Source organism: Pholis gunnellus (assembly GCF_910591455.1).
Source record: "Pholis gunnellus genome assembly, chromosome: 8".
Taxonomy (NCBI): Eukaryota; Metazoa; Chordata; class Actinopteri; order Perciformes; family Pholidae; genus Pholis; species Pholis gunnellus.
This window is the reverse complement of record NC_136534.1, coordinates 16,783,975-16,808,199: the sequence shown is the minus strand read 5'-3', so window position 1 is coordinate 16,808,199 and position 24,225 is coordinate 16,783,975. Positions and strand designations below refer to the sequence as shown.

General features: G+C 43.3%; 1 protein-coding gene and 1 long non-coding RNA gene across 2 annotated transcripts; both read left to right on the top strand.

The window, feature by feature from the left end:
- The first annotated feature begins 314 nt into the window (after positions 1-314).
- On the top strand, positions 315-1,621 carry LOC306700372. Its single transcript, XR_013767206.1, has 2 exons — positions 315-439; positions 688-1,621. It is a non-coding gene; the product is annotated as an uncharacterized lncRNA (long non-coding RNA).
- A 7,798-nt stretch (positions 1,622-9,419) lies between these two features.
- crabp2a (cellular retinoic acid binding protein 2, a) lies at positions 9,420-15,746 on the top strand. Its single transcript, XM_079163872.1, has 4 exons — positions 9,420-9,740; positions 12,992-13,170; positions 13,694-13,810; positions 15,104-15,746. The coding sequence occupies exons 1-4, from the start codon at positions 9,659-9,661 to the stop codon at positions 15,152-15,154; spliced, it is 429 nt and encodes a 142-aa protein (XP_079019998.1). The 5' UTR covers positions 9,420-9,658; the 3' UTR covers positions 15,155-15,746.
- The last annotated feature ends 8,479 nt before the right edge of the window (positions 15,747-24,225 follow it).

Genomic DNA, 24,225 nt, shown 5'->3' with positions numbered 1-24,225 from the left:
GCTGTAGGACACATCTCATCGTAATATTCTAAGCCCTGATGATCAAAACAGAATTCAAATACAAAAGTTAGTATTTAGAAAACTCATACAAACAGCTGTGCTGAAGGAGGCAGCACACACACACACACATACACACACACACACACACACACACACACACACACACACACACACACACAGAGTGAGAAATCCCAAAATAGCTCACTGGACCATGAACAGGTATTTATAACTGTAACTGGATCCCCCCCCATGCTCTAAAGCACAGCCGTGTGGACACATGTAAGTAGTGCACACACACACACACACACACACACACAGTTTAGTCCACTCCCACAGGAAGTGAAATGTGGCACCATAACTGAAGGAATGAGGAAATATCTCACATGTGGAGCTTTCCGGTCACTACAATCACAGAGGACTCCCCTGCTACCAAAACAAGGTAGAGAAGTTCCCTCATCTATCAGCTGTTTTCTACATCCTCTCCTGCTGTCGTGTTTAAATTACTGAAGAGACAGACAGCTGTGGCTTTGCTCTGCTCTTCTGCGCTCATTGTTTACGTACGTGTCATGTAACTCATTTGGTAAAACAGTAAAAGTACGATTTAAAAGGGTACTGAGTGATGATAGAGCTGAACGGTACATTGTTTGTTCTAAGTGCTGTGACTTATCAGTCTTTGTTTCACTCTAGGACTGCTGGGTAATGGCTGCTCTCGGGGCTTTTCTCCCTCTTGCTGTGTGTCTCCTAATGAGTCATCAAACATCTGCCAAAAACGACGCTCCCTGCCAGCACTCCAAATGGAACAACGCTCACAGCACCTTCGCCAGACGCCACATCCGCTCAGGTCTTCCTAATTCTCTGAACCAGAACGAGTGGGAGAAGTACATCAGGGAGAACGGGGGTTGTGACAGACCCACACAGTCTTTCCTGTCCTCAAAAGATCAGGACAGAGTGAAGGCTGTGTGCACCAGCAAAGGGGGGGTGGTATACAAGGAAAACCTGTGCATCAGCCGGGAGCCTTTCACTTTTGTCACGGTGAGGAGTCAGCCGGGGACGTGCGGGATCAGGAGCGTCCAAATGGAGACCAAACATCTGATCCTGGCCTGTGAGGAGCTGAGCAACCAGTGCCTGCCGGTCCATTTTGAGGGAAACTCTGCAGGCGCAAAGCCAAATAACAACGCCAAAGGCTGCCAGGACCCACGCACCGACACCGGGGATGATGCTCCCAGCTTTAAAATGACATGGCTCTGGTTGTTAGCTGCTCTTCTTGTTATTGTTTATGGCTACCACCATTAATTTGAGAATCTAGACCGGACACTAAGACTTCTCAACACGTTTGAGAAAAACCTTAATTTGGAAAGTGTTTGTTGTTATATCTATATTAATCTTAAAACAGCAATGTTTTGAAAGGGAAAAACATTTATGTAATGTGTTATATTCCACTATTTCATGCCTGTGTATCTGTTAGGTTGCATCACTGGGAGATAATGAAAGGGGTGGTGCTCTAAAGGCATTTCATTTCAATTAAAGTTACAGTAATTAGTGCATGAACGGCACAGATGTGTATTTTACATGAAAAGAAATACATTTAATTGCTGTATAAAATGGACATAATTGAATTTGATACATTTGTATGATTTAATAAACAAGACGATTTCCACAACGGTTTAATTTCAGTACATACAATGTGACACAGATGATTGTAACAACTTAACCCTGAACATAAAGCATCATCTGGACAATCTAAAACAGACAAACAAGAGAAACAAGGGAAAGCTTTTAAACTATGACCAATACAAGACAAAATGTGTGTGAGAACACCCACAGATATCAGTTTAAATGTTAGCTCGATCTCTGGATCATAAATATGTGTAGTGAAACTCACAGCTCATGTGAGAAGCTTTTTCAAATACAAACTCCACCAAAACCACTTCTTTGTCAGAACATAAAGATTAGAGAACAAAACCATCACCAGTACTGAGGCAGCGATTTGCAAACAGTGAGTATGTGCTTCATCAAAACTGCAGAAGGTAAAACAACAGTTTCCGCCCTGCTGTAACTGATGCTCTGATAAGATTTGATTCCCAAATCAAAATCAAAATCATGAAAGAAGACTTGACTTAAATCCATATATGTGGCTACACTCAGAAATTGTGCTCCAGATCTACAATGCAAGTGAAAGATGAAGAAATGGCGAGAGGTGACAGGACCTGAACAACTTATGCCGATTAAAAAAAAATGAAAACGAATTCTGACCTAATTTGAAAGAAATTCAAGAAATCTTACTTTGCTTTGTACTTTGGGGCATTTTCTCTCTATGCCCAAATGAAGGCATTAAAGTAGTTAAATAATTCCGCAGTGTTGAAAGTCACCGTAGCTTATTGAGCAGAGTAGACAGCCAAAGGCCTACAGAATGTTAGACGATCAGACTATTTCACACACACTATTAGCCTCAACATGCTCTCCTCACATGCTGATACAGTCGACACACAGATGATGGCAGTATTGCACACATTTGTTAGAAAAAGAAAAAGTCACTTTTCTATTATTTTACATTTAAACTCTCTTTTTTTAGAAGCATCTGACTAACCGACGATGTAGGCTGATGGTGGTCAGGTTGTTGTTGTTTTTTTAATATCAGCTGTTTGCATCCACCAATTTAGAAATACTAATTTGAGCACACAAATCAACCAGGTATGTCTCAGATGGATGTTTTTTTCGATCTCTTTCTCTCTTTTCCACACAGATTATTTCATGTCTTTCTATGCTAGAAGCATACAATAACTAATTATCTGTTCCTTAAATCTGACATTTAATATATAACCTCTAACAAGTCTGGATTAACTTGCTGTGAGTATTAAATGATTAAGAAGTTGATTAAGCACAGATTCATTAATAAAATGCACCATGTACACCACAATATGTACTGAAGTTATGAAGGCTTTAAAACTAGATTTTGATTCAGTTTTACTCTACAAGATTATTTGCAGGTGTTACCTTCAGGATTTGATCAATTCAGTTGATGAAATGCTTGCTAGTGTCCTCCTCCATTGTTACATGTATTAGCTTAGTTAACTGAGGTCACTAAAGCATGCATTTGGGTCCAGCTGATAAGGAAGTTTAAGAGAGCCCTCTGCTGGACCACAAGGAAAGCTACTAAACGGTCAGACTGCACGTTATTAAACAGGTCATGACAGTTTAAATATCCCCACGTTAAAACGAAGGTTTTAATTTCAAATAAAAAGTGACAGCCCATTTGCAGTATTTCCAAACTCATTTTCATATGTTGTCGGACTGAACCTGAAGCCTTTGGTTGCAAGGTCTGGTTGCAAACGCAGCCTTGACCTTTTTCACTGTCTGAACTCGGGGTAACTGTGACCTAACCTTATTTCTACATCCATGTCCTAAAAAACATTTCCCCACAGAGCATCAGGAGAAATGCTGAAACCGGATGTCTAATGCTTTTTCTGATGCAATCAACCTGCCCATCTTTGCTTCCAAAGCTGGTTATGTTCCCAGTGTCAAGTTACAACTAATAACTCCAAACACTGTGATCACTGAAACAAAACCTTTACAAGAATCTAGTCTCACTCAAGAAGAAGATTAGAGATGAACATTTAGTATCCAAAGCCACCAACAAGCTCTTATTTTTTTTATCTTAGCATGCAGATGCAGCTCAAAATGCATGTTTAATTGTTTATGGTGCATGGACTGCACATGTGTTTGAGCAGTTAGTAGTGCTCACAAACGATCCCCTCGGAAAATATGCAGCCCTGATCTTGTAAAACTTCTACAACTTTCCATTTGGCCACAGTGCATCACTGTGCATCCTTTCCCTCTATCCTTTTCTTTCTTGTGATTCTGTTACAGAGACAGGAAAATAAAAGTGTTTCTTAGTTAACAGTTCAAGTTTAAACTTTTCTTTTAATGTGTTCATGTTCTCACAAGGTATTGGCAAAGTCATATGATCATGAAGAAATCACCTGAACTTGTAATTTGTATGATTCCTGCCCAGTGGCACCAGGGAATGCTATTTCTCTGAGTGCGATACAAGACAATTAAAAAACAATAAAACACATAAATAAGTTACCATTTCGTCAGTTCATTCTGGAGGCTTGAGGGACCCACAGTGGTCACATACAGTAACAGTGACCAGAGGTTGACCTCAAGTGAAATATCCAACTATGGCCCTTCCTAATCCATGACATCATCATAGGGTCTCTCTCTCACACACACACACACACACACACACACACACACACACACACACACACACACACACACACACACACAGCTGAGGAAAAAGCAAAAGCGAACAACAATCGTTGACTCGGGTCAAAGAGGAAAGGCAACGGGAGAATAAAAGAATGAGTGCAGAGTGAGAGGCGGTGTGAGGGTGGAGGGTGGAGGGGCAGAGCGGTCGGATGCAAGAAGGAGGGGTAACACGATAAAAAAAAAAAAACAGGGCTGCACTTTTAATGAACTTTTCTGGCGGTTTTTAAAAAAAACACAACACATGGACATAAAATGAGGTGAAAAGCAGCGAGAGTCTGGGAACCAGCGCTTGTTTTTCTTCTCGTCTATCCCTCATCCCACTTCTCCTCCAGACCACTTCGGCTCACTGTACTTCACACAACCGTCCTCGCGAACGTCTCCATCTACTTCTCTTCCTCTCTTTACATATTTCACCTCCCTCTTCTAAATCCTTCCCTTCTGTTGTCCTCCATCTTCCTGTTAGAGCGTAAAGCAATTGAGCATCATTCAGCCCACACAATGCCGCTTTACAGTGCCGTTGTCACGTAGCACCTCAGAGGGGCCCGTGGGCTCGTTAAACTGTAGGTGGCAGACAGAGTAGACAAACAAAAACAGAGGGGAAGATTGGATCATGAGCGGGACCAAATTCAAAAAAGGACTTCCACAAAAATAAACGGGTTCAGCACAATTCCAGTTCTTCTCCTTCCTAATCTAATCTCTCTCAGCTCTCGCTCACTCTCCGTCCAGACCAACTCATAACAAATGAGCGCGATAATTAGAACCACAAAGACTCGAGGGGGAGGGAAGAGAGATTTTAGGAGTTGGGGGGGGGGGGGGGGTGAAGGACAAAAGGAATAGAGTGTGAGTAATACAAGCGTCTGGGTGCAACTGCCCAGGCATCTGGAGGTTGAGTCTCATGTACACAAGAGACTCAGCTTGACTCATGTACACGCACACACACACACACACACACACATACACACACACACACACACACACACACACACACACACACACACACACACACACACACACACACACACACACACACACACACACTCACTGTCCACTTTAAATACAAAACATCCTGAATACAGTGACGAAATGTGTGAAATGTCTGACACACTCTAGATTCTTGGAAAATCTGATTTTAAGGAATAATAAATGTCTAACAAATGTCTGGTAGAGGAAGATTTCAACACAGATAAATGCTCGAGCATGCGCACACACACACATTCATGTGGACAGAGCTGCATTTACAGCATTCACACAAAGCTGGCCTTATCTTGCCGTGAAACAAGGAAGTTTTGACTCCCAAAAATGTTTTTGTTTCAGGATTTTGGCAAGCTGCGATCACACACATTACATCAACCATATAACAAACACACGAGGACACACTCCTGCACATGCCAACGTTCACTCTTGATTCTCTTTCCGTTTTCTTATCTTTTTCCTCTCTTTGGTCTCCCTCATTCTCTGCCTCTCATTTCCATGTAAGTTATACGCTGCCGTCTCCTCTGCTCTAATCAAACCCACATGGGTTCGGTGGGTCTGCATGCCAGCACCCCACAGTGCCGCACACACTTCTGGCCGTGAATGTGTGTGTGTGAGTCACTGGGACTGTTTGTTGTGCATGTCCAACAGAGAAGTATCTCACAAACATTTTGGCCCCGTGGGACTCCTTAAAAGGAGACTGTGTGCCATGATTGGTTTCTGCATGTAAGATTTACATTTTTGAGGAGGCAGAACTGTGCAGTATTTCACAAGAAAAGAGCGTTGATTAAAGAAAAGGACCCGACATGGCGTCACAGTTTTTGTGTCCTTCCTGTCCAGTTAATCTTCTCTAAACCCCTCAGATGTATCATACGACCCCTTGGGGAGGTCATAACCCCCCACTGGAATCAAAGTAAATCATAAGAGAAAGATACTGTAATTCGTAATTTCTGTCTTCACGCATGTGCACATCTTGCCCAGTGGCTTCCTCTGACAGTAAAGGCCATTGATAATGACTTCCAGGAGTTGGCGGTGGGGAAGTCCAGGGTCAAGTTCACATCTGGGATTACCCGGGTTACTGGGGTGAGCAGTTTTTACTGGAGGTCATCTAGATGATAAAGTGGAGAATGCCACTGAAGTGTGACTTTACTAAGGGCTGATCACACACACTTGCATGCACACGCTTTGATTTGTGCAGGCAAGCTACTCCTTTAAAAAAATGAAATTGATTGCAACAATAGGGCACCACGATAACCATACAGCAAATGTTTACATGATAGTTTCAAGATAAGTTCACATTTCGACAATAAATAGTTTGAAGACCGTGTGGATGTTCCACAGATATGGTTAAAATCTGTTTCATTTGAATGAGAGGAAATAGGGAAAACAAAGCAGCATAAGAGGAAGTGAGCGTCTTATTTTTGTCGTGAACTCACGCTGATATGAGTCAAACATTATTGTAAACAAGTCACAATACTCTTTGTTTTGCTTGCAAGTGGTACGGCATGTGAATCTTTGCGTTGGCAGTTGGAGATATCAGTTACCAACAAGGCTGGTGGTATGAGACTTAACACAGAAAGATGAAGATGATAGAACAAAAGAAGTGAACAGTATATGGGCGGATAATAGTTGGAGGGGAACATAAGAAAACGAAGATGAAATAAAGTTGGCACCAGAGGAGCAAACTAATACCTCTTTCACCTCCGAAGACAGAGGAGTCTCTCTTTACATATCTGTCGCCTTCCTTCTTTCACTTTTTCTCAACCTCTCCATCTCTGTCACTATCTGTTTGTCTTTGATCTCGTAGCTCTCTCGGTCTCTGTCTCTCTTTGCTGACTCACTCTCCCTATCCTTTTTCTCCACAACAATGAGATAAAAAATGACCTGCACTCTAGTCTAACTTTCTCACTAACGTTTTACCCTTTCTCTTTCTTCTCCTTTCCATCCTCTCCCCTTCTGTTTTCCCCTCTTCCCTCTCTTCAGCGTGTTTGAGGAATGTGTCAGAGCAGCACAAAAGAACAAAAGCTTGACAGGAGGAGGAGGAAGAAAAGGAGAAGGGGGGGGGGGGGAGAAAGTTGCGTGAGGTAAAGGACAGGCAGAAAGGAAAAGGGGAAATAGAGGGAAGGAATGAGCGGAGAGAAAAAGGTTGAGAGGAGCGGAGCACGGTTGAGTGGGTCTGAATGCTGAGTTGTGCTTTGTCATCACGTGCTGACATGCAGCATCACACACATTTCAGAGCTCTTTATCAAGCCCCCTCTGGACAGCGCACACGATGGGCGAAGCTGTCGCTGTGTGCTGCAAGGCTGCCTGTTTGATTCAGAGGCCTTTGATGCATTTCTGGTTGTGTCATGGTAATATGCTAATGGCCTGCGGCGAGGCTGAAGATGAATTTTCCCAACACTAGACAGCTCTCTTTTGTAACCTTTGTGTTTGCATTAGTCACTTTCAAACTGGGGGCATGATCAATTCCCTCTCTCCGAACAGGCCATGTTCGATAGACCACCACAGTAGTGAGGCGGACTAATGCAATATAAGCATCAGGCTGCCTCACTGCTGCTGCTTGATGAAGCCATCTCACCTTTACACGGTACTTTTACTGTGATATTTCATTGTGGTCAGAGCCCTCAAAGGGTTAACAACTGCAAGTCAAAAAGTTAAACGAGGTGAAAGAAGAAAAAAAGTATTGGAGATTGGAGAGGAAGTTACAGATGATATGGATGTCTGATCTGATGGCTCACCTCCGTTGTTTGGACCAGGAGTAACTTGTGAGGGCATGCTGTGCTTGTGGCATGGTGTGTGGCCAATAAGGAGTGTGTGTGTGTGTGTGTGTGTGTGTGTGCGTGTGTGTGTGTGCGCGCGCGTGCGCGCAGGCGTACTGATAAAGGAGACAATGTGAGAGCTTTGTTCACATCAAACAGAGCCGCTGGACCCGGTGCAAAGCGCTGGATGTGGACGCAGGTCTGTGCGTAAAAGCGCGTATCGCGTAACCAAATATCAATCTGAGGCTAATGATCACCTTTGTTAGTCAATGTGTCTGGCACTGATCCAGTGTATTAGCTCTGTGTGTGTGTGTGTGGGTGTGTGTGTGTGTGTCTGTGTGTGTGTGTGTGTGTGTGTGTGGATGACTCCCCCTTACCCCCAAGTCGCCCGGTTTACCTCGCGCTAATTCGCCGTGCAGTGTAGCGGATGGGATCATCCATCAAGAGTCAATAGTTAACGTCGGCTTTGTCCCGCTGCCATCCATCATCAGCGCGTGCGTGCGTGCGCGTAGACATGTGTGTGTGTGTGTGTGTGCGTGCTCTTTATAGGACTACCTCCGACCCCGCGAGCCCCTGACCCTGCATGCCCCACTGGCCCGTCTGACGCGCTGCTCCAAATGCTCCGGCGTCTCCTCCTCTGTCCCCTTTCTTCCGTCCGAGCAGCGGGGGGCGAAAAGCTCTGAGGAGACACCGCCGACTCGCGCCAATCCCACGTCTTATTTTAATCTCTCTCTCTCTTTCTCTCTCTCTCTCTGCCTCCCTCCTGGGTTCGGGGTGTTTTTTCCTCTGACGCAGGCCCCGTTAAATGGATAGCCCACCGGTCGAGGCCAGGCGCTGTATCCCATTACCACCGCTTTTATTTTTATGACACACCGCCGTGCGTGGCGCACTGGAGGTTGGGGGGGATTTTGCCTCTCTGTCTCTCTCCTCACAAACACACCCTCTCTCTACCAAACACACCCGCTCTGCTCTCCAGTCAGTCTGGCAGGCGGACTGGTTCTTCTTTCGCACCGCCCTGCCAAGACGACATGTTCTGTCAACAGTCTGACCTGGCTGACATCCTTCCTGTTTTGCACCTATAATAACCGTCAAGTCATTCATTCAACATATCTATAAAACGCCTGCAAGTGGCAAAACACATCATACACCTGAACATTATGTAGAATTTCGTGCTAAGCGCGCAGGACTTTGGCAATTCAAGGTACGAGCGTGGATGAGAGGCATCTCCAAAGGCTGGCTATGGGCAGCTCTAAAATGCACATGTTGCCTTCAGGGGCGTGGTCAGGTTGAGGCACGAAGGACCTTTGCCTGTTATCTGGTGGCGTGCGGGGCGTGCCCGTACAGAAAGGGGCGTGTGTATCCCTACACAAGTATCCTTGCTTGCCGTGCCATTCATTAGTAGCGCAGCCACTTATAGTGCACCGGTGCAGAGGTAATACAAGGGCTCTGACAGTCAGTCACTCATCCCGGGAAGAGGGCAGAAGCAACTGGACGCGCAGAGTCAAACCAGCCGGCGCGCCACACACACCCAGACGAGATTCATAAAGGGACGTTGGAGCATTATTGATACAAGACGCGCAGAGACAGCAGAGCACCGACCACACTTGGACCTGACAGTTCACATACATTAATCGGCAAACTACCTTCAGCCTAACATGGAGCGCAAAATCCCTGATTTCGCCGGCAACTGGGAGATGAAGAGTTCTGAAAACTTTGACGAACTTTTGAAAAAGTTGGGTAGGTGATAGAATATATTATTTTAAAGAAGAAAAAAAATCACTGTGGGCGAATGTGGCAGCTTGACCCATTTTGTTGCGCGATGGTAGTTTCTAATGAAGCTTTTATTTTTGTGCGTAATGTCAGTTTGTGTCAGCTCAAACTGTAGCTTTCTCAGCACATTATAGGTCAAATCTTCATCTGTGACCATGCATCAGCGATGATCACCCCCTGTACCGCATTGGTGGGGGGTCTTTGTCATTCTGCAGAACCCAAAACTCGGTGCTTGGCCTCCAGCCAGCATCACCCCTCTTCCTCTCCTCCCCCCTCCTGCCTCCCCTACTAACACAATAGAGACAAACGGCGGCACATCTGTCTGTGTTGTGGCCGCAGATTGTGCGCGTGTGTTTATGTGGAAGAGGACCGTTATGACACGATACAGTGCAGGACAGTCACATCCTTATCTGAAGAGACAAGTCAAGATAAACACCTGCTGCTGAGATTCACACTGTTTTTTTACATCACTGGTGCATATGGAGTCTGGACAGGCACCAGGGTGTGTTTTGTGTGCGGTGTGTGTGTGTGCATGTGCGCGCGCGACGTCAGAGCCGTCTGTCGTTAATAGCCAATTTACATTAGATTACTCTTCCAGTGCACACCTGGAATTCATATCATCACATAAGCGCACACAGAGATGACTGACACGCGCGCGCGGACGTACACGCACACAGCTTACTGCATAAGAAGGTTATTGAAATATCTGTCAAGTATGGCACTATTGGTCTGAATATAGACATCACCGGGTGGGAGTGTGAATTCAAATGTTACACTGATCGACCAATTAGGGATTAATGTAACTTTTAATCTCCACCTCCTTCTGCATGTGTGTAAGGCAGAAAGTGTGTGTGTGTGTGGGGGGGGGGGGGGCTATAACACAAATGGCATGATGAGGGGGCATAATGAGGGGGCAGGTTTGTTTGTGCCAATTGTGCATGTTTTTGAGAGTGTACTTGGGTTTATGCTTGTGTGTGCTTTCTTCATACTACAAAAAAACACCATCACGCAGTAGTCATTCCTCAGCATTGGCGTGGCTGCTGGAGAGGAAAGGCCCTTGGTTTCATTGGGGAACAAACCGCAGCTGGACGCAGCCTGTCAGCACCCAGTACCCTCCTCCTTCCCTCCATCCTCTCTTCCTTTCCTCACTCCTGCTCTACTACTCTCCTCCCCTCTTCCCTCGTCTCCCCGTGTTCCAAATGCTTCCTCTGCCCTCTGCTCTTTGACCTCTGACTCTGAACCGTCTATCTGTGTGTCCTAATGTGGCCGGGTCTGTGTGAATTTAAAAGTCTGTTCAGGTCATTTCTACCTTTTAAGAACTGGCAGTTACTTGAGAAGCTTCCCAAATGGTCCCCAGGTGTACTCTTTTTAGTCTGAGTAAACATACAGCTCGGTTTGTTGCCTGGAATAATCCTTTTAAGAAGGAAACATTTTTATTCTCAAGCAGTGTTACATTTTCAACTACGGTTTCTGGAGCCATATAAGAAGGCATTTTATATGTGATGTGTTGAGCCCAACTTTAAGTTTACTCATCTTTTAAGGTCGACATTATTCTTTAAGATGTAGATCCATTATATACACACATCATGGGAAGTGGTACCAAGTTTACATTTTTGTTATTTATATTAGCTTTTTGTGTTTTAAGGCTAAATCCATACATTAACACATTTTGGATAAGTTCTTTTGTTTCTCAGTAGTTATAGGGAGTCATGGTTTACCCACCTTCAAGTGTTATTGCTATTTAACTGCTAAATCTTTTCATCCAAAATAACACTGGTTGAAGGGCAATGATATCAATGAGACAGAGTAAAGTAGCAAATCCCTACATTTTTAAAAACTGGATCAAGCAAAAATGTGTGGAAATTCATTCTCTATTAATTGAGTAATCGACCAATCATTTCTGCACTATAACCACCTTTGCCACCAGATTAAGTAAAAGTCCATAAATTAAATTATCCAACTATATAATAATATGAAGAAAAAAAAAAAATATATATATATATATATATATTTGTTTTTAATGTTGCAGTTGGCAGAAATGGAGTACATGTCTTTTTTTCTTACCCTCGACTGCATCTCTGTGAAACTGGTGCCAAACATATGAAAAAAAGACGTTAATAAGACACTGACTCTGGCACAATGTACAGTCTGATGCGAGAGGTAATAATCAGCTTTACACAATTAAAAATGTATCAGCACATAATAATAATAATAATAACAATAATGCACATAAATACCGTGTTGTGTGTGTAGCATATACAGTGTGCGGCCTGAGCATCCAGATGCATGCTGAATGACTGTGCATTTCAGGGTTTGTATATATTTAACCTCGGTGACAGGTGGGAATGTGTGAGAGGTGAGAAGTGTGAAACCCAACTCGACGGCAGATACACGCTGGACGACGTACACAAACTTCCCCTCACACTTGGGCAGAGATCTTCACACACACAGACCACTGCCCCTTGTCTGTCTGTCTGACCCCCTCCTCCTCACTCCCCTCACTCCCTCCCTCCCTCCCTCCCTCCCTCCCTCCCACCGCACCGGTCTGCTCCTGGTTCCCTCTCTTTTTTTCCCCCCAGGCTGCATAATTAGTTTAACTGCAGCACCCTATGGGAATATGAGTGTGCTGTCTCTCTTTGGTTAAAAAAAAGGGAGAATAATGCAGATTACAGTTAAAAATCACCAAATGTGTCTGTTTGTTTGAGTCTGTGTGTGTGTGTGTGCAAAGATGATCAAGTCAGAGGAGAATGCAGATGTGCTGGGTATGACCTCATTGTTTCCTCTATCATCATTATTATTGGACAGAGCTGTGCAATGCTAGGCCTCTCCTTCTAGTCTGAGTTTACAGGAGAACACGCATCAACACCACACAACACCAATTAAACACACACACACACACACACACACACACACACACACACACACACACACACACACAGGGCCTAAGGCCTGCGATTATACATAATTTGGTAAAAACAAGTTTAGCTTGCCTTGCTCCTGAGGGCTGAATCCTATAAACCAACACTGTGGCACAAATAAAGATCTGTCTCATTGCATTAGTGTTGCTTCCGTGGGAATATTCATTCAAAGTATCTACAACAGTTTGTGCAAGAACAAGTGTTTACTTGTGTCTTTGTGTGCGAATCTCTTCTTATATATACTTTGTCTCGTATTGTCATTTTCTCCTCGTCTTACTTGTGTGTGTGTGTGTTTTCTAGGTGTGAACAAGATGCTTCGGTTAATTGCCGTGAAGGCGGCCTCCAAGCCGCTGGTGGAGATCACGCAGGACGAAGAGACGCTGTCCATTAAAACCTCAACCACAGTCCGCACCACCCACATCACATTCACTGTGGGGAAGGAGTTCAACGAGGCCACGGTGGACGGACGTCCCTGCACGGTACACAGCACTACTTTCTCTGCACACACTTACACATAAGCAAACACACACATAATAAATGTCCGTTTGGGGAGGGAACAGTCCAGATTACATCAATCTGTTTGATTTGGCTTTTCATCATATTTGGACTGATAGCATATCTTTACTCCTCCCTTAGTCTCTGAAGGCCTGTCATGCTACATTATGCTCCTTCACACTCTTTACGACTCCTTTCAACTTCCCATCTTCCCTTCGTTCCCCCTTCTTGCCCTTTCCTGCCCTCCGTCCCTCCCTAATTCTCCCCGTTGGTTTCCCCATTTTTCATACATGGCCTCTGTTTGGCCGTCTCCAAAGCAAACACATGCAAGCAGCCAGCGCTCCGCTTTAGTAACAATGAGCGCATCACAAGTTGTCACTTCTCAGTGATCGCCCTGCTCCACCTTTGTCGTTTTCTCCCTCCATTAGCCACTCTCTTGTGATCTCCCTTTCCCTCTGAATGGCAGTATATCATTTTTTCTTCTCCTTCTCTATTTCTCGTCGTCAGAGTTTTCCACGTTGGGAAACCGACAGTAAGATCAGTTGTGAGCAGACTCTGCCGAAAGGAGAAGGGCCTAAGACGTCCTGGACCCGAGAGATCACCAATGACGGCAAACTGATCCTGGTAAAGCACACAAACTATCCACTAAACCAGAGTTTAGATTTAGAAACAACAAGGGAAACACTTTACTGTACAGTATTACTGAGCTCCAGTATTGATTCAAACTTTAAACTTAGGAGCTAAGTAAGGAGCTAAGTAACTTTGCTCAAACTAAATTACGACTTTATTTGCAACAACACACATAATACCAGTTTTTTCATTATGTAGCCATGTAATAATTTAATTACATACTGAGTACCGGAATGAATGTGCCCTGTACACCATATTTAAAAACCTATCAAAGTGAATGAAAGAGATTCTGTTGCAATTTCAAGTGCACGTACAGACATGAGCGTGATGTCATGAAAGCCTGTGTGCAAACAGCATCTGATCTGATCAGAACAGAGAAAACAAATCATTATGATGTGAAGTGATTTTTTAAAATGATTTATAGAAACACTAAACAAAGACAGCTATCAAAACTATTTTCTGTGAATAAGATGCCTGTCCACAAACAGAACTGTATTTAATAAGAAAACCCACCCAGCTGGCACTTCAGGTTGACTAAAACCTATTTTGTGTTTAAAATAATTGTTTGACATAATAGCGGTAAACCAGGGCTGTGTCTCAATTAGCGTTGATCTGTACTTACATAAGTGCTTGCACACCCGGTGACAAATATGGCAAAATGCATACTATGAGTACCTGGATGGTGAACTCATAGCGGTCATAAAGTTAATCGGTTAATCTTTGTTTTACGTTTTAATACAAATTTCAAGCGAGCAACCGATCACGGTCAAATTCTGGAAATGCTTTTAGAAGAATGCAAATAGATGAAAAGGAAGACGACATAGACGAGTAGTAGTAATAGTAGTAGTAGTAGTAGTAGTAGTAGTAGTAGTAGTGGTAACGGAAGAATCTGAATACACAGCACAGTACAACCAGATGACACATGTATGCTCTGGAGTAAATCATTTTTTATGGGGCATAGCTGACAATGACTTCATTTCTAAGACTCCGGACGTGCTCTTAGCAACCAAAGAAGCCAGCAGTATGACTGTGTGAGAGTTTTGCATGTTTGCGTAAACAACTTTCTATAAATGTTTGTTCAAAACACTTTGGCACAGTGAGATTACGTTGGTCTAAACTGCTGGATGCTTGAAAAATTGATGCTTAAAAAAATAACAGCTTAATTTGGAGGTTCAGAAAGAATCAACATTAATGACTTGTTCTTAGAATTACTTTTAATATGCATTCACATTGAACTGCAGATAACCGTGTCAGTATTTAAACATCCACATTCTCCTCTCTTTTTAGACCATGGGAGCAGACGATGTGATATGCACCAGAGTCTACGAGCGACAATGAACAAGAGCACTTCTCACTTTTCGTCCTTCCAGCCAGCCCCCTCTCCTGCATCACCACTTGCATCTCTTCACCCTCTTTGTTATGGCAGCACTGGGAGATGGCAGTCTTTAGTTTTATTCCATTATCTCTGTTAGCCTCACTATGTAATGAGTGTGGCAACTGTGTGTCACATATCTCCACGACGGTCTTAGCTCCTCAGTTATCTGCCTCTCTCTGCAGCTCCATCAAACGTGACCAGCTGGGTTTTAAACATAAAGAAAATGTATGTTGGATTTGTTGAGTGACAGCTCCATTTATTTGGCTGTGTGTGTGTGTGTGTGTGTGTGTGTGTGTGTGTGGGGCAGCAGAAGAGGTGTGAGACTATATTTGTAGATGTGTAAACCAATCTTTGAGCTCTTCCAGTTTCAGGTCAGTTTTGTTCAGTTGTTCTGCCCCACAACTTTAACCTTTTCTATCTCATGACAACGTTTATATTTATTACTACACTAGGAGCCTGCTACAGTACTGCTTACGTTTTTACTTTGTGTCTCTTTTATATGAAATGTGATCATAGGAAACAACACTTTCTATGGGAAAACAATAAAGCACGATAGCCTGACGTCGACTCTTGGCCCTCCTGAACTGAAAACCATTGGGTGCATAAAAGCATTTAACGGTGCGCATGTTTTATGGTTTGTGAGTGTAGCTGTGGAATATGTGCACATTAGATGGCTCCATCTTATTTTAGGCTTTCTGTCAGCTGTCTGCAACTAGAATAACTTGTCTGTCCCCTCCCTCTGAGTCTCGCTCGCTCTCAGTTTTTTTGTTTCCCCATCCCTCCCATTCATCTCTCTCAGTCAATCATCTCTCTGCCACATGCCCTCATTATTCCTCCCTTGCAAAGTCTCGAGGCTGAATACTTTTCCATTTTACTCTCTCTGTCTGCTCACTTTTATCACACATTTCACGTGGATCTGCCCATCCTGACATTTTTCCCTGGCATGTGAAGCAACATACAGAGAGCCAGCTGTGGAAATGCCGCCATTGGACACTGCTCAGTTTTATTTCCATTTAACTTGCCAGTTGGTTAAATTTGGTTCATATTTCTCAGGAAAGTTTTTAAAGGCTCATTGACATAAAGGAATAGTTTCACAGTTTGGGAAAAAAAATAGCCTGACACCTCTGGCTCACTAATTCATATTTTTTGTTCAATTCAAACAAAACCTGAACTGTAGAAAAATGGCAATTCACCGTTATACGGACGGTGATGTGCCAGACCATTTCTTGGCTTGCTAAATTATTTAGCAAGCTAAATACACTTGGCTTCTCCCAGAGGTGTTCTCATGACTTAACCACTTGAACACAACCATATCTTGTACACAGCTTCCCACGTCGTAACCACAAGCTCCATTTGAAGGCAGCAATAGTACAGTATACAACTCCCCGAAAGGGCAAACTGTCATCATTCACACTTTGGGTTTTGAATAGATAAACAAGACATAATGTGTTCATTAGTGAGCTTTAGAGGTGTTGGTAGGTGGGCTTTTGCCATTATTTTGTACAGAGTCAGGCTAGCTGTTTCCTTTTGTTGCAGTCTTTATGCTAAGCTAAGCTAACTGGCTGCTGGCTCTAGCTACATATTCAGCATAATGACCACACAGATTGGGAACGGCATCAATCTTCTCATCTAACTCTCGGCAAGAAAGCATTTCCCAAACTGTTGATCTGTTCCTTTAAACGTCCTAATTTAAGGAACATCTGCTGTTATGGCAACCAAGGTAGATAAGACAAACAGAGGTAAACTTGGAACGATTATGGGTCGGACAGTGAACTACCTGACCAATCATCAAATGATCAGTGGGCGTGTCTACAATGGCAGGAAATGCCAATTAGATTACAGGGTACAACGGATTGACAGCAGATGTGCTTAACAAGGAGTGGACTGTTGAGGGACCTGGAAATGAAAAAGGGGCTGGGGAGAAAGATGGATGACCCAAGGTTCACACACACACACACACACACACACACACACACACACACACACACACACACACACACACACACACACACACACACACACACACACACACACACACGTTTGCATAGTCATACAACAAGTAAAAACTAGATTCCTGAGAGAGGAACTTTGTGATGCTAAAAAAAACGTTTTAAACCAACTATCTCTTCTTTATTTCTCTTCTTGCCCTGCAGCTGTGTATGGTTACAGTGTGACCCCAATAAAGTCCCCTCCTCTGCCTCCTGCCCTAATAAAAGGGGTAAATAACTACCCCTCCCTTGCTGTTTATTACCCCCTGGGGCAGTAAAAGGCAGCTGTCTGGCCTCCTTCAAAACACCGGACCCCTGTAAAAAAACACACATGTACACACACATTCACATACCAAACTAAAAACACACATTCTGGGAACTCTTCACACATAGCATCAAACACTCGCACTGTACACACAGCTCATAAATCACTGCAGTGGCTCAGCCAAAGGGTGGACAGACAATCTGCCTGGCGCACAAAAACCTCTGAAAACCCCTAAAAGACCCCCGTAAGACAAGCAGGTCTGAAAAAGACAAGAACACATCATCTCTGCTGATGACATCCTGGCTGCATCGTTATCCCTGCAGGTTGGTGGCTTTTGCAGAAAACTTAACAAGGAACAGAAGACAACATCGGGACAAACATACCTCACTCCACACGCTCCCTGTAAGTCAAGAAATAAACAGGGACACATCGTAGAAAGAGTAAAAACAGATGCATGCATACCGACAAAATAAAAAACACCTGTTTGCTGAATGAGTACGCAGAATTCACTTTATCAATCAGAATAAGGTAGAAATCAGATCACCTTTAACATGTCTAACAAGGTGACCATGGTAACTATCTGAGTATCAATCAGTTGTATGAGAGCAGGTTAGTTTAGGTGCCCCAGGGCCACGGCTGAATCAGGATGCAGTTTGATAGATGACTTATGTGCAGGGAGCAGTGGAGTGTATGTACTTGTCTGCATACTTCAGAGTACGTCACAAAAGGCAAGACGGGTGATTTGTGACCTGGTTGAAGCAATGATTGCCATTCTGGTCAAGTGCATTCTGGGTTAGACAGTAAAGAAGAGAGAGGACTCGAAGAAAAATACCCCGCGGGTAACTGAGTGTGAGTGCGCGATGGGGGGAAAAAGAGGCACATATCTTTGTGATAGTCTGCACACATGCACATCAATTCATAGATGTAGAATGCATGTGACAGTGTGATGACAGGTGATTGTCATTAAATGCACTCACACACTGTCTCTGTCCAAGGTATTCACTTACACCCACACACACACACACCTGCAAGCCTGGACAAACTGAGACACACATCTAACAGTTGCACGCACCGCGGTAAAGTGCACCAATCTCCTGTGGCAAACGCAATTAGACCACCCAGGAACCTTTGAGGCCACTTGTAAAACATCGGTCAAGAATAGTAGGCTACACCGAGGGCATGCACCACACACACACACACACACACACACACACACAGACACACACACACGCGTGCTGCTGCTCTTACATCGTTACAGTTTACATGTTTATGGGAGATAAAGTAGAAATAAAGGAGTCACCAGAACCACACTGGCCAGCTTGAAACACAATTTCAAACACATGCATATGTTTACATATGATCTGAAAATATCTTAAAATTCCCATTATTCTCTTTCTCTGTCACGATGCAGAGTTAATAAGCCACAGGAGAGGCATGAGAGAGTGGGGAAGGTATTCACTAAAGGTCATAGGAAGACGCCGAGGACAGACAGGACACTCAACCCAACAACATTTAAAAGCTCTTCTCGTTTTAAGTCTGGGCAGAGAGTCCTACCATTAGGGGAAATCAAATGAAAGAGGAGTGGAATGGAGAGAGGAGGAGACGTTGAGTCACTGACTAAACTGAGCGCTGAGGTAAGGAGGCAAGCTTCCTTTTAACTTTCTTGGCTAATTATTTAAAAGATGATTCATTCACTTACACACAAAGGGGCCAAAGATATATTTGTGTACTTTGCTCAGACATCTGCAGATGTACCGTCAGCTCAGTGGGGAGTCTCCCCGATGAGCATCGTCATCCTGCTCCTCCGCTTAGTGTAGGACAATGGTCTCACAGTATACCAGGCTGAATGAAGTCTTTGTAGAGACGAAGAATGCAATATTAAATGTGATTACAGACTCTGACGCTGACCTCTGGATAGACGGAGGGAGATGATGGAAAGATGGAAGATACCATTTAAAGAGTGTGGGAGAAGTTAAAGAGAGGGAAAAATGCTCTTACACACGGAGACATTGCTGTATGAAAATATCACACACAATCTATTGGAGTTCAATATAACTAATGCGCCATACATTCTATCTTTTAATGCCCAGTTTTTGTTGATATGTCAGAAATGTGTAAATTGAATTAAATGTTGTAACTATATGTCAAAGTTAAAGGTGGTTTTGTACATGACTACGTTACATGTGTTGAATGCGAAAACATATAATTCAATTAACACCTTCAGGACAGCGTCAAAACAGCTGAACATTATAGGCATCTGTTAGAGGGTCTGTGATGTTTCGTGGATTCCCAGGACGGACTGCCCTGGTCAGACGGTGTTAGAAGACACCATATTGTAAAACAATGTACAAAAAGACCAAAAACAGAAAGTAAATGTAACTTATGCATGCGCCACACACACACACACACACACACACACACCAAAATATAGCAAGTCATATGGCCAAGCATTGGACACACACACCTATTGCAAGACACACACACATAGACAGATGGCAGAACGGATAACCATGAACTATCTGTGACATACAGTTCCTCTTTTGATGTTTCATGCGTTTTTGCCTCTTACACATACAAATGTAACCTTTTATAACACATGGCCTGTATGACCTTTTGCCTACCTCAGGCGCTTGCTCAAGCTGATGATTTAAACCTTCGATTTTAGAAGATTGGGGGCAGAAGAAGGGGGAGCGGCAGGTCGTAACCTGTGTTCAATTTAAAATGAGATTAACCAATCTCCGGACTTTTTGGCAATACACTTTGCTCACTGGTTTAGGTGTTATTCTTTTTCTGGTGTTGTAAACTTGTTGTAGACCAACCAATTTTTCTCTGGATTGGAATCCAAAGAAATATACTTTGAATTGAATTAAAATAAACAAGTGAAAACTGAACTATTCTATACGGCTCCATCTTTCCATCTCGGTCAGGACATCGGAACCAAGAGAGAAGGATCTCCTCTAAGGGGAGATCGCTCAGGCCCCTGCGGCAAGCTGCAGCACGCTCACACCACGACACATGCACTGATACCATCTCACCCACGCACACATAGTCACATGCATTCTTAAAGTAGGAGAGACCTGGGGTCACCTCACTCCGAGCTGGTCACAAACGGCCGTGAGTTTGAGATTTAAACCTGTGGATCTCAGAGAAGGTATATATAGTATATAATCCTTTGTAAACCAATTGCTATCCGAGCACTTTACTATACTAGAACGTAGGTATAGGGAGTGAAGGGGAAATTTAATTAAAATCAAGAGAAAAAAATGATGATTTGCGGTCACGAATGAACAACTGATCGTGTTGTTGTTAGTCATATATTACCGTTTGGTATAATTGACCGCCCGTACAGGTTTCTTTTTTTTTAAGTTTTTCGAACGTGCAGGAGCACACATCATAAAAGTGAAATGCTGCTGTAAAAGCCTCCGCTCTACTGGTTTCAGCAACATGTTGGGACAACAAGTTCTTCCACAACAAACCCAGTGAATCATTTCAGCGCGGACCTCGCTTAGTGCACATGACATTGTCGTGCTGAAACAGGCCTTTCAGACTTTCGTCGAAACTTGGAAGTATGCTGTTGTTGAAAATATTTGTTTTGTACACAAATGTGGGGAGCGTACTTTGCATGGTCATATGTAACATGTTGACATCTAGCCAGCAACATAACAATTATAAGTAGAGAACGTGAAGAGAGACCCCCAGGAGGATCATCGGGCATTTCAGGATGATTGACTGTCAGAGCTTCGTGACTCATTTCTTTATTTATAGGATCAGCTCACTGTCAAGACACACTCTCACACACACACCAATGCAACAAAGGAACATTCGGGTGCACACACACATGCAAGCATATGCCCATTTCTTTGCACATGACTTGTTGGTTTGTTAAGATAAACAGGAGTCCTCCACAGCTACTGTGCTTTTGTGGCGGATCAACTGATTATTTAAACAGAAAAACCTGGGGATGAGTGTATTCAATACATTAAGCATCAAGTAATCCCTGCGAGCCTCCAGGGAATCAAAGAGAAGGTTTCATGAGGTATAACATGAAGAACTCTTAAAAGGAAAAGTAATACTTGGAGTCACATCAGTGGTACTTTTAAAGAGCCTGCATTTGATTACTGCATACATGAGGTTCAGCTTATCACCCTCTCTTTCTTTTCCTTTTTTTTCTCACTTCCCTCCCTTCCTCACTCGCTCCATCTCTTTGCTCATTTGACAAGCTCCAGACGGTTTCCAGGCCGACACATACCGGAGACCAGTTTGTCAAAGCTGGACACAGTGTAACGCTGGCTGAGTTGTGCTGTGGTGTCGTTTGATTGGTGGCAGAGGACTGTGATTTGGGAAACAGTCGTGGAGGAAGCACACCTTGTAAAAAATAAAAAATAAAAAATAAAAAAACTACCAGCTGCTGCACATGCATGCAAACTCGCACAAACACACTGAAACATGTGTGTGCATGAAAAGAACCAGAAGCTGCTGTATGTGTGCGAAAGCAACGTTTTCTGAGATAACAAAGCCCTGCAGTCTTCTTGGGAAGAAGCGCTGCATATTGACAGAAAATCATCATGGAAACCACAGGCGTAACATGTTGGCATAGCTGCTGCCAAACCCAGCAGGAGTGATGTTGCAGGAGCACCTGGTGACAGATAGAAAACGGGCTCGTCTGCTAACACTACACTGTCACTACCGTCTAACTTGTCCACAAATCACAGCTACTGTACTGCACCGATAATATGTAACACATCTGTGCTATGGTCTCCTATTGCCCTCCACCTATCCATCTACGCAACCAGACTCTGTGTCTGACATTGATTTACCGATCATCCAACAGGCAAAATATCCCAGGGACATGCCAGCCAATGTAGTATGCCCAGACATTCCTCCTGCTCCCCATCCTAAAATGTGCATTTGCTTTGAAAGGGGAACTCGGCACACTGAGCACTAGACGTCAGTTCAGTGTTTAAACTCTGCTGCTGTCTGTGATGTAGCACACATGAAGTGTAGGAGATTTTCTGCTGGTGCATTTCCCAATTTCAGACCAAAAAATACACAAATGTACATTGGAATATAATATGCAAAATCAGGAGTAATCATATATATATATATTCCATCAAATATGCATCTAAGAAGTAGTGTAAAATGCTTTCGTACTTAATCTTTGCTTTAAAAGTCTGTGTAGAAATTCTAAAGCCATTAAGACAAGGCTGATCAATGTTATATCACCAAGTGGGAACACAGACAATAAAGTGTGGCGTCTACTGTAGGCTATTCAGTATTCACTCTGCTGTGCAGTTTATAAAAGCTGTAAAAGTTATCTCCTCTTCATTGATTCAAATGGTGTTGTTACAGCGGCGCAACTCTGCAAAGTTTGATTTTATGCCCGACGTTAATGGGCTCCTTTATAGCTCTGTGTGAAAATGTGTGTGTGTGTGTGAGTGTGTGTGTGTGTGTGTGTGGGTGTGTGTGTGTGTGTGGGTGTGTGTGTGTTTTGGCTCCCACTCCAGTTCCACCTCTGTGCAGGAATCTGTGGTTGTGTACGGAAAGGTTTGTATAATTGTGAGCAAGGGCATCTGACTTAACATGCTGCTGCCAGTCAGCATTACCATGCTGCCAGTCGAGTTACAGTAACAGCAGCTGCCAAAGAAAATGCTTAGGTAGGTCACTGCAAACCCAAAAATTGTGTGTGTCTTTTGGTGATACGAGATAAGAACCGGGACAACTCGGATCCAAGAGGAAGAAGACAGAAGGTGGAGAAAGAAGAAGATATAGATAAAGAAGAGGGGGCAATAATGGCAAGGACACTGATGGAGACCAATGTCAACGAGGCAGTAACTGTGAGAGCAATGATGGAGAGACAGAGGTCAATTATCCAATAATCATTATCTTTCAACACCACCGGATTCATAAATCAAAAGCTAATGAAGTTCTTCTCATTCCTAGATGTCATAGCCACTCATGAGTTTACTCTCCAAACCCATTGCACTCTCTCTCCCGGTCCAGGCAGAAATCCATCACCACATGATGAGTCTCGAGTGGGAGCGCTGATTTGCAAGAGACAGAAATAGACACATTACTACAAATGTGAAAGGCGGAATTCAGCATAATATGAATCTGTCATCAGCTGAGCATCATGAGAATCAGTAGACAAACTGGCCTTGGATGATCTTTGCAATTAGCGTTTGAAAAGGAAAACCTACCAATTCTGAAAAGCTGTTATAGCACAGAAGCACACTAGGAAGCTGTTCAGACTAGTTCAGACAGGCTCGGAAGGTACAATAGTTGAGACGGAGCGGCACCAAGTGGTGACAGGGGAGAATTGTTTTAACAGCAGTCAATAGCAGCACATTTAATCAGAACTGCTGTTTTTTTTTAAATTACACCACATAACACCAAAAACCTCTCTGGTTGAACCTCAGCTCTTGAAATAAACACTATAAATAGAAAAACGATCAGACTATAAACAGTAAGCCTACGATTTTTCAAAGTTGTTATAGCTTTCCACTTTTGCAACAGCATGTTACAAAACAGTATCAGATTTCAGCAACTTCTTTTTCAGATTTTTGTGTTAAGGGAATTTTTTTTTCAAATGTTTTTTGTTGATAAAGCAGGAAGAGTGTACAAGGAAGCTTCCTGTCTTTGCTGCTTTGTCCCCACACTTTTTAACCTTTAATGCCTTCAATACAGACCCAGTCCCAATTATGTTCCCCTCTATTGAGTGAGTTGATGAACAAACAAAGTACAAGCACAATTGGAACAGGATTTAGGTCCTCAGCCTCCAAAT